This window comes from Lolium rigidum, chromosome 3, assembly GCF_022539505.1.
Source record: "Lolium rigidum isolate FL_2022 chromosome 3, APGP_CSIRO_Lrig_0.1, whole genome shotgun sequence".
NCBI lineage: Eukaryota > Viridiplantae > Streptophyta > Magnoliopsida > Poales > Poaceae > Lolium > Lolium rigidum.
In genome coordinates this window covers 370,220,653-370,240,330 of record NC_061510.1, presented here as the reverse complement: position 1 = coordinate 370,240,330, position 19,678 = coordinate 370,220,653, and the positions used below count along the sequence as shown (strand labels likewise).

The window sequence follows — 19,678 nt, the reverse complement described above, 5'->3', positions numbered from 1 at the left end:
CCAGGCCGAAATCCGACGCTATTTAGCGCCGGATGGATGTAAAATATGGCCTGGGGAGGCCCATTTTCCCAGCGACGAGCTCAAGATGGATGGAAATTTTGAACAAACATAGGCAAGTTCAGAAAAAACCAGATGAAATACGTTCAAACATAGGCGAAATTTAGAGATATTTAACATATATAGGCGAGTTCGTACATATATAGACCGAATTTGTAATATATTTGAATTCAGCCAGAGGGAAATATAAACTAAAGCTAGAACACGATGATCTACATGCCGAAATGGTGGTAGAATGCCGTGTAGTCGCTGCCGTCATCCTCGTCATCGCTGGAGTTGCCGGCATCCTCGGGCGGCGGCGCCTGCTGGCTGCTCTGGCCGGCGTCTCCGTACCAACGGCTTGAACCCTGGCCAGGGTCGCCGTGTGGCGGCGTCGGCCGATACAGTTCATCGTCGCTGCTCTCCTCGAGCTTGATGAGCGGCACAGGGGCGACGAGTGCGATGGGTGCGGTCGGTGTGGCTCGGCGGCACGTCGCCGCGTGGCCGCCAGGTCTAGCAGCCGCCTCTGCTGTTGCGCCTCCTGCCTCTCCAATCCCGCATGGACCAGGTGAGCGCGGCGTCCATTGGGAGGGCGTTGTCCTCCCCGCGCGCTGCTCGTCGCTGAGGGTGACGAGCACCGCATCTGATTGGCGGCGGCGGGATCGGGACGCCCCACGCTCAGGCGACAACCTCCGGGCGCGCGGAAGTCCAGCGGCGTGGGGTAGCCCGCCGCGTGCAGCAGCCTCCCCTCCCATTGGTGGAGAGAATGACGGCCGAAGCCGTTGTTCGCCGCGCCGTCGCCGAAGTTCGCCATTGTTTGCTCGATGAGTTTGGGGAGAGATGTGGTGAATAGGGAGACGGGGTGGCGAATGCGGCCAGACCCGGTAGTTCCGCGATAATAGAGGGCGACGCGCATGAAACTGAGGCGACGGCATTAACTCGCCGCGTGGAAGCTACGCGTCCGGCGAAGACTGACCGGTGGCAGGCTTTTACAGCATGCGGAAGACGATGCGATGAGGACGACGATCCGCCTTTCTCGCCAACAAGTCGGGGCCACCAGCCGCGCGGAAAGTTTTCTCGACATTTTCCGCGTTCGTTTCGTCCGGACTCCCCGAGCACTTCCCGTGGGGGGCCGAGGATGACCTAGACTTCCCGGATGGATGAAAGCCCAAATCCGAGCGAAAACGAGGATCCGGGGAAGACGGCTGGAGATGATCTTAGCCACTATGGACTCGGCGTGTTTCTGAATCGGCCCATTCACAGCCCACAAAAGAGTGTCCAGCGGTACACCTCCCAAAGGCCAAACCCTCGCCGCCGCCCCCTCACTCCCCACCGGCGACCTGCCCATCCGTTCACGCCGTACACCATGGCGGCCTCCTCGCGTGTCGCCGGCGACGGCCCCATTTCTATATCCGCCTCGTCCATCGTCGCCCGTGCAGTGAGCGGCTCCCACTTGCTCAAGATCGTCGGCTACTCCCGCACCAAGGAGGTCCCCAATGGCAAGCGGATCCGCGCTTCCCCATTCCGGGTGGGAGGCTGCACATGGTATCTGGAGTACTTTCCAAACGGGCGCAGGTCCGAGTACATCGATTTCATATCCCTCTATCTCACCCTCGATGGTGCCGTTGCCGAAGCCGAGGCCGTGAAGGCACAAGCCAAATTCAGCTTACTCGACCAACATGGTAAGGTGGTGCCAACGCGTACCTTTACTACCCAGATCATAGACTTTGCTGTGTCTAAACGTTTGGGAATCAAGAGGTGGATCAAAAGGGAGGAATTGGAGAAATCAGAGCATCTCAAGGATGATTCCTTCGCTGTGAAGGTCGATGTTACTATCTTGAGCGACTTCCACGTTTTTTTCGATAAAGGATGCTTTATTACTTTAATAAGCAATTACATCCAGCCTCTGCATAACCAGGATGCACACAGCCGTTTTGTTGTCTCAAGTCCAAAAGGATAAATAATAAAAACTAGGCGAGATACATATCGGAACGATGAATCATATAACGCCTAAAGTGTAGGTGGGGCATCTATCCTTAGACAAGCGACTTCCACGTGCAGGAGACACCATCAATTTTGGAGCCACCATCCATTTCGGTGCCACCATCTGACATGCAACGGCACTTCGGGGATCTCCTGTTGAGCAAGGAGGGCATTGATGTCAAATTCCGAGTCGGCCAAGAGACATTCTCGGCCCACCGGTTGGTGATCGCGGCGCGGTCTCCGGTCTTCAGAGCAGAGTTCTTTGGGCCGATGGAAGGAGGGGACGATGAGAGAGGCCATACATATTGATGACATGGAGGCAGAAGTGTTTAAGGCTTTGCTTACTTTCATGTACACTGATGCACTGCCAGATATGGATCAAGGAGAGTCTAACAAGCATACTACTTATCACGAAGCGGTACGGGAAGACACAGGCGATCGGAGGCGGCTCAAAACCCATCTAGGGTTTCGTCCCTCTCGTCGGCGACGCTGCCGGTCCGCTCCGCCTCAGGTGGCCTTGGGGCCTTGGAGGTGTGGCGGACCGCAGCCTCTCGCCGGCGGGAATGTTTCAGTGTTCGTTTAGTTTGTTCTCGGTGTCTTTTTCGGGATGGTGAGGCGGCGGCTACTTCCTGAAGTCAGAATAAGGTCCTCCCCGTCCTATCCTCGCTCCGGTGGTGCATCTAGCGTCGGCGGAGGGCGTGTGGAGTTGTGTGTCCGGCGGATCTCCCAAGATCCGGTCATCTCTCGTGTTCGATTGTGTGGTTTCAGGTCAGTCTCTTCCGATCTACGGTTGTCATCATTGGCGATGGTTGCTGCTCTGGTGCGCTGGTCCTTTGAGGCCTTAGCACGACGACTTCCCGTCTGTCTACTACAACAAGCTCTACTACGACAAGCTTTGCCTGGCTCCGGTGATGGAGGGGCGAGGACGGCGGCGCGCCTTCGGCTCGTGCTAGTGTCTGTAGTCGTCGCTAGGTGGTCCAATGACCTTTTTGTAATTTTTATTACTTTTAGGCATCTTTGTACTACCGTTGATGATTATTAATAGATCGGTGGAATTTTCGCAAAAAAAAAAGATATGGATCAAGGAGAAGAATGCGCCATGGCTCAACATTTGCTTGTTGCCGCGGACAGATATGATCTGGGCAGGCTGAAGTTGATTTGTCAATGTTAGCCTTGCTAGCTAGTTCACAAGTAGTGTAGTGTGTGGGAAGTGGTCTGGTTTTGTGATGCTGTCAAAAGCTTCATGCAGCTTGTATTGCATAGTGCTATTTATAGGATACAAGCTAGGTACAACAACTAGATTTCTAAAGCCTTCTAGAGCTTTCTACTGTAAACCTAACCTTCTACAGCTTTCTAGTGCTAACCAAAGTTAGCTACTGCCTAGGGCTTACATATGAATTGTACTCCTAGAACATACAAGCACCTACAGTACTACTAGAAGGTACTAGCTAACTCCTGAGCAAGAATTACTCTAACAATTCTCCCCCTAATCCTTGCTCTTCATGCTTGACTTGATTTGGACCATTCCAATTCTAGCTCTCGGCTCCTGAAACTTCACTCGCCCAAGTGATTTTGTCAAAATATCAGCTAGCTGATTTGAAGTATTGATGAAGCTGGCGTTGATGCTTCCATCTTCCAAGCAGCCTCTGATGAAGTGATACCGAATATTGATATGTTTGCTGCGCTCATGGAAGACTGGATTTTTGGCTAATGCCAGGGCAGACTTGTTGTCTACCATTAGCTCAACTGTCTCGGCTTTTCTTCCTTGAAGTTCTCCAAGAAGTCGAGCCAGCCAAATTCCTTGAGTTGCTGCGGTTGTGGCCGCGACATATTCTGCCTCGCATGAAGACAGAGCAACCACCCTTTGCTTGAGAGATTGCCAACTCACCAAGCAGTTGCCGAGGAAAAACAGATTGCCGCTCGTGCTCTTCCTAGTGTCAATGTCACCGGCAAGGTCGCTGTCGCTGTAACCAATTAGATGTGCATCCTTTGTCTTCCGTCGGTAGTGAAGACCATAGTGGGTCGTGCCAGCGACGTAGCGAAGAATTCTCTTCACCGCCATCATATGCTCCTTCGTGGGTCGTTCCATGAAACGACTGACGAACCCAACAGCAAATGCCAGGTCTGGCCTGGTGTGGACGAGGTAGCGTAGGCTGCCAACGATTTGTCGGTACTTCGTAGCGTCCACCTCTTTTGCTGTACTTTCACGGCTAAGCTTGAGCCGCTCCTCCATTGGGGTGTGTGCTGGATTGCATCCTTCCATTCCGCCCAGCTGCAGGATGCACGAGGCATAGTGTGCTTGACATAGGCTGATGCCATCGCCATGCTGCTGGACTTCAATTCCGAGATAGAATGACAACAATCCAAGGTCACTCATCTGGAATTTTGTCTTCATCTCGGCCTTGAAACTCTCAATTGCTCCCTTGGACGAACCTGTGATGATTAGATCATCCACATATACTCCAATGAGCAAGATTGCGTCACCCGTGATGCGCCGGTAGATTGCATGCTCGTGCTCGCTCTGCTTGAAGCCCATTTCTTTGAGCGTGGAGTCGAGCTTCGCATTCCATGCCCGTGGAGCTTGCCGTAAACCATAGAGGGCCTTGCGCAGCCGTAGGACTTTTCCTTCTTCTCCGGTGACAACGAAACCCGGTGGCTGCTTCACATAGACCTCCTCATTCAGTTCTCCATTGAGGAAGGCTGATTTTACGTCCATGTGGTGGACGGGCCACCCCTCCTGGGCAGCCAAAGCAAGCCGCAGCCGGATTGATTCCATGCGATCGACGGGAGCAAAGACTTCATCAAAGTCTATGCCGGCTTGCTGGACGAAGCCACGAGCGACCAACCGTGCTTTGTGTTTGATTACTTCGCCGGCTTCATTTTTCTTCAACTTATAGACCCATTTGAGGCCTATTGGTTGATGCCCGTGTGGCAGGTCAACAAGCTCCCATGTGTTGTTTCGCTCCACTGCTTCAATTTCCTCGCGCATGGCTGCCTGCCATGCCTTGTCGCGCTCAGCTTCTGCGAATGAGCACGGCTCCCCCGTGCTGGCCAAGTGTAGCTCAGAGTCGAGGTTGCGCGGTGCGAGCCCAGGCACTGGTTCGTCTCCAATCAGGTTTTCGACCCTGCGATAGCGAACCGGTGTGTCTCCATGCGCAACATCCAGTCAGTCATCATCATCTGCTAGTGGCGTGACGAAAACCGGGGTTGATGCGGTTGCAACACTTGTTGCTGGAGCTGATGGAGGTGTTGGTGGGGCGTTAGTTGAGGCACCTTGAGCCCCACGTCTCGAAGACAGAGATCTGTCCCCTGCTGAACTGGACACATGGCTAGGCAGTCTTGTGGCATGACGGCTGATATACTCCACATCAAAGTTGCTGCTGGGGATTTCGCCGCCATCTGCTGCCCAATCCCAACCTCGCTCTTCATCAAAGATAACATCACAGTCTGTATGCCTTTACTCCATCCTCATAGCCAATGATGACAGCGGGAGAGCTGCAGTCATCAAGATTGCGTAGGTTCCCCTGTTCCTTGATATATGCCAAGCACCCGAAGGTGCGAAGGTAGTGGACAGCCGGCTTGCGGCCATGCCACGCCTCGTAAGGCGTCTTTCCTGTGAGGGCTTTGGTGGGAGCTCGGTTTAGGAGGAAGACAGCGATGCTTGATCGCCTCCCCCAAAATTCAGCTGTCACACTCCTCTGTTTCAGCAAAGAACGTGCCATTGCCACCACTGTTTGGTTCCGCCTCTCGACGACGCCATTCTGCTGTGGGGCATATGGCGCGGAGAAGTGGCGCTCGATTCCGTCATCAGCACAGTAGGCTGCAAAATCAGTTGAGGTGAACTCACCGCCGTTGTCCGTGCGCAACACACGTAGTTTGCATCCGCTTTGAGCTTCCGCTGCTGCCTGAACTCTTTTGATGGCATCTGTTGCATCATTCTTGGCTGCCAGGAGCATCACCCACATGTAGCAAGTGGCGTCATCCACCAACAGCAAGAAGTAGCGCCGGCCTCCATGTGTCGCCGGCGAAATGGGACCGCAGAGGTCGCCGTGGACAAGCTCAAGTGGCTCCTGTGCTCGATACCTTGCTTGCCAAGGGAACGGGCTGCGGCGATGCTTCATGATGACGCATGTGTCACAGAATTGCTCCACGTGTTCCAGCCATGGCAACCCACGTGCCATGGCGAGGCGTCCCATCTTCTCCAAAGCATCAAAGTTGAGATGCCCAAATCGCTCATGCCAGCGCCAAGCAATATCATCGCGGCGGGCAGAGAGACAAATTGGCCGCGCAATCTCAAGATGGAGGAGATAGAGGCGATTCCGGCCGCGTGTGACCCGAACAAGGAGTCGTCCTTGCTGATCCCATATGCGAAGCACACCTCTCCTGATCAGCACGCATGCGTCGCTCTCGTCAAGTTGACCAATGCTGATGATCGAGTTCTTCAGGCGTGGGATGTAGTAGACGCCGCTGAGAGCCTTGTGTTCACCATTTCTGCTTGCAAAGATGATGGTGCCCATGCCCTTGATTTCCACGACCGAGTCGTCGCCGAATTTGACAGTGCCGGTGATTGTATGGTCAATTTCAGCAAAGGCGTCCCGATGGCCCGTCATGTGATTTGTAGCGCCGGTGTCGAGGTACCAGCCCTCGATTCGCTCGTCGTCGCTGCTCGTCCCAAGGTAAGCTTTTGCCTTCGGCTCATCGATGTGAAGAGGGGCATGCTCTGGAGCTGTGATGGTGCTATCTTGCACCACAATGGCCGGGGCTGGAGCAACATTCTGCTGCACCACCATGGCAGCAGCTGGAGCTTCACTTTTCTCCACCGGCATGGCTGGAGCTGGAGTAGTGCTTTGCTGCACCACCATGGCAGGGGCAGCAGTGGTGCAGACCTGCGCCATGAGGAGTGCAGGCTCCTCATCATCTTCCTCTGCTTCGGCCAGGTATGCCCTGCTTCTCCGGGGCTGCTTGCAGTCCTTGGCCCAATGGCCGCGACGGCCGCAGTTGCGGCATGTGTCATCTCGCGGGCCGTCCCTAGCCGCTGCAAGATCGTCGTTGCCTTCTCCACCCTTCTTACGTGGTGGCCGTCGTCGTCGCTGTCCGCTGCCGTGTGCAGGCCTGGAGGAGCTGCCTCCTTGGCGCCCCTTCATCCTCTCTAGCCATTGCTCCTCGGTGAGTAGGAGCTTGCCCTGCTCACGCGCCGACTCAGGCGACTCGAGACGATCCTCAGCTGCCTTCAGCCGACCGGTGACTTCCTCCAATGACATATCAGAAGTGTCAAGGAGGGTCTCGATCGCAAGGGCTATCTGCGACACCTTGGCGGCACAGCCCGCAAAAACTTCTCGACGACTTGAGTTTCGTCGATAGGTGCTCCGAGCGTGGCGAGGCTTGTGACAAGGTTCGTAAGGCGTAGCGCGAAATCATCAACAGACTCCCCGTCGCGGAATGAGATCATCTCAAACTCCTTCTTTAGTTGCTGCACCTTGCCCTTCCGCACGCGATCTGAACCGACGCGCATGGCTCGAATCGCCTCCCACGCCTCCTTTGCTGTCCGCTTGACGGCTAGTCCAGCCATCATTTCTGGTGGCACCGCTTGCAAGATGGCCTCCAGCGCCATTTGATCTTCCTGATAGTCGTCGGCGCCGAGCTCAATTGCATCCCATATGCCCCGAGCCTGCAGCTTCACCTTCATGAGGAGGCTCCATTCGGTGTAGTTCGTCCGCGTCAGCATCGGGTAACTGCCACCGCCGACGTCCTTCACGACTCGCTCGACCACAATCTCGCGCCTTCCTGCATCACGGTGGCGCGGTCGTCTTGGTGGTGGTGAAGGGGAACGGCGCTGCGGCTGGCGAGGCGGACTGCCAGCAACACCTCGAACTGGAGCCGACATCTCTGAGGATCCTAACTTCACCAAGGCTCTGATACCAATTGTTAGCCTTGCTAGCTAGTTCACAGGTAGTGTAGTGTGTGGGAAGTGGTCTGGTTTTGTGATGATGTCAAAAGCTTCATGCAGCTTGTATTGCATAGTGCTATTTATAGGATACAAGCTAGGTACAACAACTAGATTTCTAAAGCCTTCTAGAGCTTTCTACTGTAAACCTAACCTTCTACAGCTTTCTAGTGCTAACCAAAGTTAGCTACTGCCTAGGGCTTACATATGAATTGTACTCCTAGAACATACAAGCACCTACATTACTACTAGAAGGTACTAGCTAACTCCTGAGCAAGAATTACTCTAACAGTCAAGATAAGTTGAGCAGTGGTATCGATACGAGCTCTGTGGCGACCATCTTGGCATTGGCAGATCAGCACCACTGCCATGAGCTTAAGGCGGCATGCTTGAAGTTCCTCAGCTCACCGGCAAATCTGGATGTGGTCATGGAGTCTGAAGGTTTTGAGTTATTGAGTTATTAACCAAGAGCTGCCCTGGTGTTCTGAAGGATATCCTCAGGTCCCATGTTGTCCCTTGTTCACTTGGGAAAAGAAAATCAAGGGCATGAACATGATCATGATGTGATATACAATCATCTGTTCAGGAAGTTGAGGTAAAACACCCTACATGCTATTTAATGCTAGTATTACTAGATTTATGTGTAGTTTGGTTCTCGCAAGGATGCCATGTCGTCGCTCCTTTTTGTTTGGTCATCGTATCCTTCGCTGAGAATTATTATTAACGGTTTCACAAGTTATGTGCAAACCAAGAACAATGTATGCTAATTAGGTAATTAGTGAAGTTTATTAGACTTTAATCTAGTCGCGCATTACATTTTTTTTTCCATTGCCTGTCTCATTTCTTTAGCAATCGTTGCAAGCATTGCGCTGCTTCCTAAGTTCAGTACAGGACACTGTTTATTTAGAAGGTTCAGTGAGGCCATGACTTGTTGAAAGGTTCGTTTGGGGTCCAGTTAAAAAATGTTGGCCTTGTAGGGATTGCAAATTTCTTATGGCTGCAGTTTGTTTTAATGATTCTGACATTGTATTGTTATTGTCTGCTGAGGTAGTGATCGTATGAAGGTTGAAGTTTGGCCTCTAGTATTTTCATGCAAGGCTATATATGCTCCTTTTCTTTTCTTTTCTCTCTCTCTCTCTCTTGCTGCTTTTGCAACCTGAAGCTCTTTTTTTTCGGTCTTGTATTTGAAGTTTTGTTCTCGAATTAAGGAGCTCAAAGAGCCCCCAGTTTCATTGAGGAAGCAATAGTAGTTCCAAAAGTAAAAATGCCCATGCCTTGATATTGGTACTTGCTTAGAAATTCATTTTAGACAACCTTGTGCTTGAAACAAACACAAGCTTATTGTGCTGCCCAATGTCAAGTAAAAATGTCTGATTTAGATGAGTGTGCCATAGTATCCTAGACTCCTCAGTGCATTGGTGTTTTTTGGTTTGCATATTCACTCCATACATCCTGAACATTCTTCTTCTAGTATAAGTTCCCTGCGATTCCAGCAGCTAGAGCTGTTCCTGAGCTCTGGGACTGTCTACTGGTCACTTTACCCATTGCTTGCTGGAATACTGAATTTGGTATGAAAATACTCTACCAACGAGCATGGATTCCATTTATGATGAGACATATTTAAATGGGTAAATTACATCGCTTGACAAAACAAGACCTAAACAGTAATCGATGATGTAACATGTATCTCACATGATCTAGAACTTGTGGCAGGTGGTTCTTGTATCTGGGCTATTTTGTGACTTCATGTATGTATTCATTTCCATTGTCGCTTATGCTAGGCACAAGGGTCTCGTTGGGTCCTGATTAGCTGGAATAATCGTATTATTCGCTTTCCTCAGCTCGAAATCTTAGCTAGAGCGTCAACTGTGCGGATGATTATTCTTTTGTACCAAATTCATTAGTATGGAATTAGGGGCGAGGGCGATAAAAGGCACCAATAAATGAAAAAGAAAATACTATAGAAGTTTGAAAGGGATATGTGACGACTGTCTCCTCTTTCTGTCACCAGTTATTTTGGGGATACTTGTTGACAGTTCTTTAGTTATTTTAGCTTAGACATTGACACTGACAACATACACTGTTTTCCCATGACCACATGGTAATGCACCTTCCTTGCTTTACAAAACAAGCGGCGCAATATAGCAGTGTAGCACGTGTTTTCCTTGTAGTTAATGGTTTTTCCTTTCATGGCATGCACACTAGCCTGAAGATGGGCAAAAAAAATTTCACGGAAAGGAAGAAAAAAGAGCAATTCATAGTAAAATGGAACCAACTCACAAAAATGGCACCAAACAGCCATGCGAAGAAATTGTGAATTGATCACAGTATGCAACAGTGCCCAGTTGTTTTCTTTGTCTAGCGTTCCTTGGCTTCACTGATATACACCTCCCACAAACCCTCGCCGCCTCTCCCTCCCCGAGCCACCACCGCCAGCCACCAGCCCGACCAATCAAGCCGTACACCATGCCTACGTCCTCGCTTGTCGCCTGCGACGGTACCCCTTCCGGATCCGCTTCTTCCATCATTGCCGGCGCCGTGAGCAGCTACCACTTGCTCAAGATCGTTGGCTACTCCCGCACCAAGGATGTCCCCAATGGCAAGTGTATCCTCTGTTCCCCATTCCGGGTGGGAGGCCGCACATGGAGTGCAACCCTTGCTGAAGTCGAGGCCGTGAAGGCACAAGTTAAATTCAGTTTACTCGACCAACATGGGAAGCCGGTGCAAGCCTATACCCATACTACCAAGATCACAGACTTTTCTGTGGCCGTGGGCAGATCTTGGGGATTTGAGAAGTTTATCAAAAAGGAGGCATTGGAGAAATCAGAACATCTCAAGGACGATTCCTTCAGGGTCAAGGTCGATGTTACTATCATGAGCGACTTCCATACGCAGGAGGCACCTTCCATTTTGGTGCCACCATCTGACATGCACCGGCACTTCGGGGATCTCTTGTCGAGCAAGGCGGGCGTCGATGTCAAATTCCGAGTTGGCGGGGAGACATTCTCGGCGCACCGATTGGTGCTCGCCGCGCGGTCTTTAGTTTTCAGAGCGCAGTTCTTTGGCCTGATGAAAGAGGGAACCACCACAGAGGCCATATCTGTAGACGATGTGGGGGCAGAAGTTTTCAGTGCTCTGCTCACTTTCATGTACACAGATTCATTGCCTGGGGAAATGAAGCATGGCGAAGAGTCTGCCATGGCTCAGCATTTGCTTGTTGCAGCAGACAAGTACGGTTTGGAGAGGCTGAAGCTCATTTGTGAAGATAAGTTGAGCAGTGGTATTAATACGAGCTCCGTGGCAACCATCTTGGCATTGGCCGACCAGCACCACTGCCGCGGGCTTAAGGCGGCATGCTTGGAGTTCCTCAGCTTGCCAACCAATCTGGCTGAGGCCATGGACTCTGGAGGTTTCGAGTTTTTAGCCAAGAGCTGCCCCGGTGTTTTGAAGGATCTCCTCATGTCCCAGGTTGTTCCTTGTTTATTTGGGAAAAGAAAATCAAGGGCCTGAACCTGAGGTTGCAATCATGATGTCATTTTGCAATATTATCTGTCCAGAAAGCTGCTAAAACACCCTACATGTTATCTAGTGCTAGTATTAGTAGATTTATGTTTAGTTTTGTTCTCGCAAGGATATGATGTACGTTGTATCCTTCGTGGAGAATTATCATTAACGGTTTGACAAGCTATGTGCAAACCTAGAACCATGTATGCTAATTAGCGAACAGGTAGTTAGAACCTTACATCTAGTTGCTTTATACTTTGCCAAGTGCATGTTGCTTTGCAAATATTGATTCTGGGTGCACTGCTTCCTGAGTTCATGCATCCCCTGCAGTACAGGGAACTGTTTATTTATCAATTTTAGATGAGATGACTCTGACTGGTTGAGAATCGGGATCCACTGAAAAAGTGTTGGCCTTCTACGGCTTACAAGTTACTTTATGGTGGCATTTTGTATGATGATACCGACACAGTAGTCTTTGCTAAGGTAGTGAACTAGTGATCTTATGAAGGTTGTGAAGTTTAGCCCCAAGTATTTTCATACAAGGTGCTAATCGCACTTATTTCAAATTTTGTAACCTAAAACATGTTTTTTCCTGTCTTGTATCTGAATTTCCCTTTTTTTTTTCTCCTGGAGTAAGGTCAAAGAGCCCCCAGTTTCTGAAATTTTGATAAAACAACAGTAGTTCCAAAAGTAAAAAAGGTGTAACGGTTCGCATGCAGCTAAGGTGTAAGTACTACCTAGGGGTGGGCATTCGGTCATGACCGAAAATTCGGTTTTTGTATTTCGGTCTATTTCAAATTCGGTCAGAAAAAAAATGAAGATCGAAATATACTTGTTACTTTAACTATCCGACAAATTCGGGTACCCAATAATTCGGGTTCGGGTTAGGTCATGACCGAACAGTGTGGTCGACGTTGTCAACGCAAAACTTAGAGATTATTTAGTAAAAGGTTGGCAACATTTTAGATGTATTTTGGATGTTTTTTCATTGCATATATTATTATCAATTGTCAAGAATAAATGTTAAACATTCTAAACAAAAATGTAACAACGCTAGAGAAATTTATGAATATTCAACAATATCACATCTCACGCATATCAAAAAATCTAAACATTGGGACAATCTTACGTAAAATTCGGTCATTTCGGTCTATTCGGTTATTCAGAACAAAATGACCAAATTGACCAAACTTAATTCGGTCTATAAAATTTCTACCCAATATTTTATTGGTCATTTCGGTATCGGTCTTTTCGGGTTCGGTCTCGGTCTTTTTGGTTTTGGTCTTCGGTCATCGGTTTTTTTGCCCATCGTGAGTACTACCATGTCCACAGTGGTCACATTGCGTTGAAAAATTGTAGTCAACAAAGTTGCAATCAGTGTGTCTGGTGGACCATTGGTTCAAAAATATCAAGAGCTAGTAGAGCCGGTGCAGCAACTATAGATGGAAATGAGAATGAAGTGGAAGAGCTGGAGATGTTGCTGGAGGTTTTATTTGCTCATCTACCAGGCCTAACCAGGCCTAATCATAGCAGTAGCATTGACGCTCTGTTAAGCCAAAAGAAAGCCTAGAATTTATCACTTTATTGAATTTGTATTAGTCTGCAACATTTTTTTCAGCTGAGAGAGTATATTGATGGCGCGGAAGATTACACTAATATTCAGGTATTGTTCCCCTGTAATACAAAAAATGTTCTTGGTGTGATTATTTTCACTCTTCAAGCGCGGACTATTTTTTCTTCTTGAGCAGCATGACAAATCATTGGAATTAGTTGACCCAGGAAATTTTGAAATCACAAACCTTATGATTCTCGTTGGTAAAGATGCCAGTACTTCAAAATAGATATTTATTTTAGACAACCCTATGCTTGTAATAAACATATGCTTAATGGTTCCTCATGCCAAGTAAAGGTGTCGCACACTTGCCTAGTTTAGAAGACTTCTTTAGTTCCTATACCAGAAATCCAGAATGGTCACATTGCATTGAAAAATCGTAGTTTGAATATTCATTGGCTAATTACATGTTTAACATTCTGCTAGAGTACATCTATAATTTTCGTTAATCGTTATTTTCCTGCAGCTCGAGCTATTCCACTGCCCCCTACTCCTTGCCGACTCTAGTGGCCCGCAAAGACCGAGAACCTTCAGATTTGAAAATTTTTGGACGTGCATCCCGGGGTTCGAAAATATTGTGCTGCAAGCTTGGGCTTTGCCCTCCGGACACGAAGAGCCTTACCAAAATCTCTTCCACAAGCTTAAGAACACGGCAAGGGATCTTGCCAAATGGAGCCGAGGATTGTTTTCGAACACAAAGGTGTTACTTCACGCCGCGCTTCTTGTCATTCTTCAACTTGACATTGCCCAAGAGAGTAGGATTCTTTCTCCGGATGAGAGGGAACTTCGAGCGGGTTTAAAGAGAAGGGTCATTAGCCTTGCAATCTTGGAGAGAGCTAGGAAAAAGCAAAGTGCTAGAATTTCAAACATTATTAAAGAGGGTGATGCCAACACCAAGTTCTTTCATTCGAGGGTGAACACAAGGAGAAGGAAAAACCACATTCATCGCATCAAGAATAATGGAGGTTGGGTGACCGACCACCAACAAAAGGAAGAGATTTTGCACAACCATTTCTCCTCGGTTATGGGGCATGGGGCATGTAGAATTCGAGACTTGAAGTGGGATAATCTCAACCTTGGCAATATGAGTTTTGATGGAATTGATGACCCATTCTCGGAGGAGGAGGTGCTTAAAGCTATATCCCAAATGCCTTCCGACAAAGCTCTCGGCCCCGATGGGTTTACCGGAGCCTTCTTCAAAAAATGTTGGGGCATCATCAAGGTGGACGTTTTGGGAGCCATTCATCAATTCAACAATCTCCATACCACGCATCTCCAATGGGTCAACTCGGCCAACATTGTTCTTTTGCCAAAGAAGGAGGGGGCCGAGGAGGTCAATGATTATAGGCCTATTAGCTTGATACACTCCATCTCAAAAAATATTGCCAAGATGATTGCTACCCGCCTTGCCCCTCTAATGTGCGACCTTGTGTTCAATGCCCAAAGCGCCTTCATAAAAAAAAGCATCCACGACAACTTCATGTATGTGAGAAACCTTGCAAGAAGGCTACACAAGAGCAAAATCCCTTCGCTCCTCTTCAAGCTTGATATCCGCAAAGCATTTGACTCCGTGAGATGGGACTACATTCTTGAGCTTCTTAAGAGACACGGTTTTCCGCCCAAGTTCCGCCCAAGTTCTTGCTTTGCACCGCCTCTTCAAGGGTCCTCCTAAATGGGGTGGCCGGTGCTCCCATTTTGCATGGAAGAGGTTTGAGACAAGGTGACCCTTTGTCTCCACTCCTTTTTGTCCTTGCTATAGACCCCCTCCAAAAAATACTTGAGTTGGCCACCCAACATGAGCTCCTTCACAAGATAAGAGGAAGAGGAACAATTATTCGAACATCTCTATATGCGGACGATGCGGCCGTTTTTGTGGATCCCAAGAAGGAGGACATTCAAAATCTTTCCTCCATCCTCGCCTTATTCGGAGAATCTACCGGTCTCCTCACAAACTTCCAAAAGAGCATGGTCATTCCCATTAGATGTCAAGATATTGACATTAACGAGGTGCTTGATGGGGTTCCAGTGATCCGCGCTTCCTTCCCAATCAAGTACTTGGGGCTGCCCCTATCGGTTTGGAAGCTCAAGAGGATCGATTTTCAACCGTTAGAAGACAAGATGGCCGGCAAGATTGTTACTTGGGATGGGAAAAATATCAATGCAGCCGGGAGAGGGGCCCTTGTCAAATCCGTCCTCACGTCCCAAGCAATTTTCCATCTAACCCCGCTCAAAATCCCACCGGGGTGCATCACTTCCATGAATAAAATCGAGCGTGCTTTTCTTTGGGCCGGCACCAAAGAGGTCACCGGGGGAAAGTGTAAGTTGAATTGGGAATCGGTGTGTAGACCCAAGAAGCTTGGCGGTTTGGGCATCCTACATCTCGAGAAATTTGCGAGGGCTCTTCGGTTGAGATGGCCTTGGTTTGAATGGCATGACCCGAGTAAACTTTGGGTGGGCATGGGTACCCCCTGTGATGACGTGGATATGGAGCTCTTCTATGCCTCCACCACTATCTCCATTGGTAATGGGGAGATTGCTCCTTTTTGGGATTCCCCGTGGCTCGACGGAAAAAAGCCCAAAGATATTGCCCCGCTCATATATGAGGCCTCCACGAGGAAGAAATGGAAAGTCAAGCATGCACTCACCAATAATGCTTGGATTGCCAAAATAAAGATGGACACCAACTTGACCGTCCATCACATTCATGAGTACATCCGGCTTTGGGTGCAATTAAATGCCTTTCAACTTATTGAGGGCGTACAAGACTCCATCACTTGGAACCTCACTTCAAATGGGGAGTACACGACGACCTCCGCCTACAAGGCACAATTCTTTGGAGCCACATTAATAAATATGAACAAGATGGTGTGGAAGGTTTGGGCCCCTCCAAAGGTCAAGTTCTTCGCTTGGTTGGCCATCCGCAATAGAATTTGGACGGCGAATCGTCTTGAGAGAAGGGGTTGGGATAATTGTGGGCTTTGCCCGCTTTGCATGCAAACTCAAGAGACGGCGGCTCATCTCTTCTCTCAATGCCGCTATACCAAGAGGCTTTGGGATATGGTTAAGAGGGTTTGGGGGGGGGGGGGAGATGCGTCCCTTCGGGAGTGGTGGAAGATGATGTTGCGCAATGCAATGGAGAACCGGAAGGCCATATCTTCTATAACCATGCTTGTCACTTGGACAATATGGAAGGAGCGTAATGCAAGAGTATTCAACAATAAATCTGCGCCCCCAACCATCTTACTTCAAATCATTAAGGATGAGGCTAAACTTTGGAGCGCCGCGGGTGCGAAGCATTTGAGTTTTGTAATATCGGGAGAGTAATCTCTTAGGAACTTATGCTTTTCTTTTTTTGTCTTGTCAAGACTCTCCTACTTATTTAATGAATGGAGGCAAATCTTTTTGCCCCCCTTTCAAAAAAAAAAAAACTTGTGGCAGGTGGTTCTTGTGTCCGCCTATCAGGGTTATTTTGTGCCTTCATGTTCGTCTTTATTGTCGCTTATGCTCGGTCTCGTTGGGTCCTGAGTAGCTGGAATAACTATGTTACTCGCTTTCGTAAGAAATCTTGAGCTAGAGGATCAACTTTGCGGATGATTCATCTCCTGTATCGAATTCATTAGTATGCAATTACGGAAGATGAAAATGAACAATAAATAGAAAACAAAATATAAGTTTGAATTGGGTATGTGACGGTCGTTTCCTCTACATATCAGCATTTCTTTAGTTATGCGTTTTCCTAGTTGTTACTACGATCTTATAGCGCTTTTAGTTTAGACAATGACACTGACGACGTACACAGTTTTCCAGTGTCACATGATAAGAGCATCTCCAACAGGCGCTGTAAAAGCCACGCGCGGCAAAAAAACCGCCAGTTTGCCGCCCGCGGACGCTTGCGCGAAGCTCTAGCGGAGGTGGGAAAAAGACGCGCGCGCTACAAATTTTGCCGCCCGCGCGCGTTCGCGCTATCCCGCGCGCGCTATAAACGGGGCACGCGTGAACGCGGCCAACCGCTGAAGCTTTTTATCTCCCTTCCTCGCTCTACGGCTGCCGTTGGGTGTCGGGGGCAGTTGTTGTTGTGATGCAGGAGGAGAGGAGAGAGAAGGCGAGCCGCGACAAGCGCCGTGCGGAGTCCGCGGCGAGGAAGGCGGCGAGGGCAGAGAAGGCGGCGAGGAAGGAGGAGGAGAAGAAAAATGGCGCAGGGCCGTCCACCATCGTCCTCTCCTCCTCGTCGTCCTTCGAGTGGACTTCGACGCCGGTGTCGGAGACGACTCCGAGTTCCCACTCCTCGGACTACGACTGGGACTCGGAGTCACTCCGAGTGTAGTTTCAAATGTCTCTTAAAATGTCGAACTTTCAATATATTTCGTAATTTTTCGTGTTTTATTTGTTTTGTTTGATTTATATTTCGAACGAAAACGAAGCAACGCGCTGCATAATGGCACTTCCGGTGGAGGAGCACTTTTGCCGCCCGAGCACGCGCGGCAAAATGGCGCTTCCGGCGGGGCCAACGCGCGGTATCGGTTTACAGCGCGTTGCAAACTACATATAGGGCTCCGATTTTAGGAGCTTCTGTTGCAGATGCTCTAATGCACCAGGGGAACATTCTCTAGCCGTCCAATGTAGAACGTGTTCCTGGTAGTTGTTGATCCTTAAAAATGAAGCCAAATCGGCAATTTTGCGAAGATAATGTGAACACGTAAAGTTCATTTTGTGGGACACGTCTTCCCTGTATGGGCCCATTGACAGCCCACACAAGAGTCCACTTGATTTCTTAGTCTCACTCATAAACCTCCCAAAGGCCACCCTCGTCGCCGCCCCCTCTTCCTCCCTCCCACCGGCGACCTGCCCAGCCGTTCACGCAGCACGTCATGCCAACGTTCTCGCCTGTCGCCGGAGGCCCGCCTTCCGGATCCGCCTCCTCCATTGTCGCTGGCGCCGTGAGCGGCTACCACTTGCTCAAGATCGTCGGCTATTCACGCACCAAGGAGCTCCCGAACGGCCAAGAGATAGAATCCCGCCCGTTCCGGGTGGGAGGCCGCACATGGCGTGTGTGCTACTGTCCCAACGGGTGGCAATCCAACAGCATCGATTTCATATCCTTGTTTCTCAAATTCGATGATACTCTTGCCGAAGGAGAGACCGTGAATGCACAATATAAGTTCAGCTTACTCGACCACATGGGAAGCCGGTGCCGGTCTATACCAAGACGGGCAGAATCCGTGACTTATCACACGATGGACATGTACACTCATGGGGATTTTCCTACTTTATCAGCAGGGAGGATTTGGAGAAATCAGAGCATCTCAAGGACGATTCATTCACTGTCAAGGTCGATGTAACTATCATGGGCGACTTCCACACGCAGGACACGCCATCCATCGTACTGCCACCGTCTGACATGCACCAGCACTTCGGTGATCTCCTGTCGAGCAAGGTGGGTGTTGATGTTGAGTTCCGAGTCGGCGGGGAGACATTCTCCGCGCACCGGTCTGTGCTCGCTGCGCGGTCTCCGGTCTTCAGAGCACAGTTCTATGGCCCGATGAAGGAGGGAACCACCGCAGAGGCCATATGCATAGATGACATGGAGGCACACGTCTTTAGTGCTCTGCTTTCCTTCATCTACACGGATGTGTTTCCAGATATTATGCAAGAAGAAGAATATGCCATGGCTCAGCATCTGCTTATTGCTGCGGACAAGTATGATCTGGACAGGCTGAAGCTGATTTGTGAAGATAAGTTGAGCAGAGGTATCAGTACGAGCTCTGTGGCGACCTTCTTGGCATTGGCGGATCAGCACCACTGCCATGACCTTAAGGCGGCATCCTTGGAGTTCCTCAGCTCACCGACGAATCTGGTTGCAGCCATGGAGTCTGAAGGTTTTGAGTTTCTAACTAAGAGCTGCCCTGGTGTTATAAAGGATCTCCTAATGTCCCAGGTTGTTCCTACTTTACTAGGGAAAAGAAAATCAAGTGCATCAACGTGAGGTTTAGTTGATCTGCAATCATCGGTCCACGAAGTTAGTAAAAGACCCTACATGCTATCTAATGCTAGTATTAGTAGATTTATGTGTAGTTTGGTTCTCACAAGCATGCGATGTCGTTGCTCCTTTTTGTTTGGTCATCGTATCCTTCGCAGAGAATTATTATTAACGGTTTCACAAGTCATGTGCAAACCAAGAACCATGTATGCTAATTAGTGAAGTTTATAAGACTTTAAACTAGTTGCCATTTACATTTTTTCCAGTGCCTGTCTCATTTCTGTAGCAATCGCTGCAAGCATTGTGCTGCTTCCTGAGTTCAGTACAGGACACTGTTTATTTAGCAGGTTGAGAGAGGCTGTGACTTGTTGAAATGCTCGTTTGGGATCCAGTGAAAAAAAATTGTTAGCCTTTTAGGGATTACAAATTTCTTATGGCTGCAGTTCGCTTTAATGATTCTGACATAGTATTGTCTTCTGAGGTAGTGATCGAAGGTTGAAGCTTGGCCTCTAGTATTTTCATACAAGGCTATGCTCCTTTTTTTCTTCTCTCTCTTGCTGATTTTGCAACCTGAAGCTCTTTTTTTCTGTCTTCTATTTGAAGTTTTGTTCTCGAATTAAGG

General features: G+C 49.1%; 1 protein-coding gene and 2 pseudogenes across 1 annotated transcript; all 3 read left to right on the top strand.

The window, feature by feature from the left end:
• Positions 1-1,192: 1,192 nt before the first annotated feature.
• Positions 1,193-8,513, top strand: LOC124697413 (annotated as a pseudogene).
• Positions 8,514-8,631: 118 nt separating this feature from the next.
• LOC124697410 (BTB/POZ and MATH domain-containing protein 2-like) lies at positions 8,632-11,473 on the top strand. The gene is made up of 5 exons (XM_047230006.1): positions 8,632-8,721; positions 8,813-8,873; positions 8,967-9,019; positions 9,435-9,531; positions 10,326-11,473. Exons 1-5 carry the CDS (start codon positions 8,632-8,634, stop codon positions 11,471-11,473), a joined length of 1,449 nt encoding a protein of 482 aa, XP_047085962.1.
• Positions 11,474-15,536: 4,063 nt separating this feature from the next.
• LOC124697409 lies at positions 15,537-19,306 on the top strand (annotated as a pseudogene).
• Positions 19,307-19,678: the final 372 nt, after the last annotated feature.

What these genes read in the sequence shown, in the direction of transcription:
- LOC124697410 (XM_047230006.1), top strand. Translation starts at nt 8,632, where the DNA reads ATGTCGTCGCTCCTTTTTGTTTGGTCATCGTATCCTTCGCTGAGAATT. An exon ending in GGACACTGTTTATTTAGAAG is followed by an intron (nt 8,874 to 8,966) that starts GTTCAGTGAGGC and finishes TTATGGCTGCAG; the next exon opens with TTTGTTTTAATGATTCTGAC. An exon ending in TTGCTGGAATACTGAATTTG is followed by an intron (nt 9,532 to 10,325) that starts GTATGAAAATAC and finishes TTCTTTGTCTAG; the next exon opens with CGTTCCTTGGCTTCACTGAT.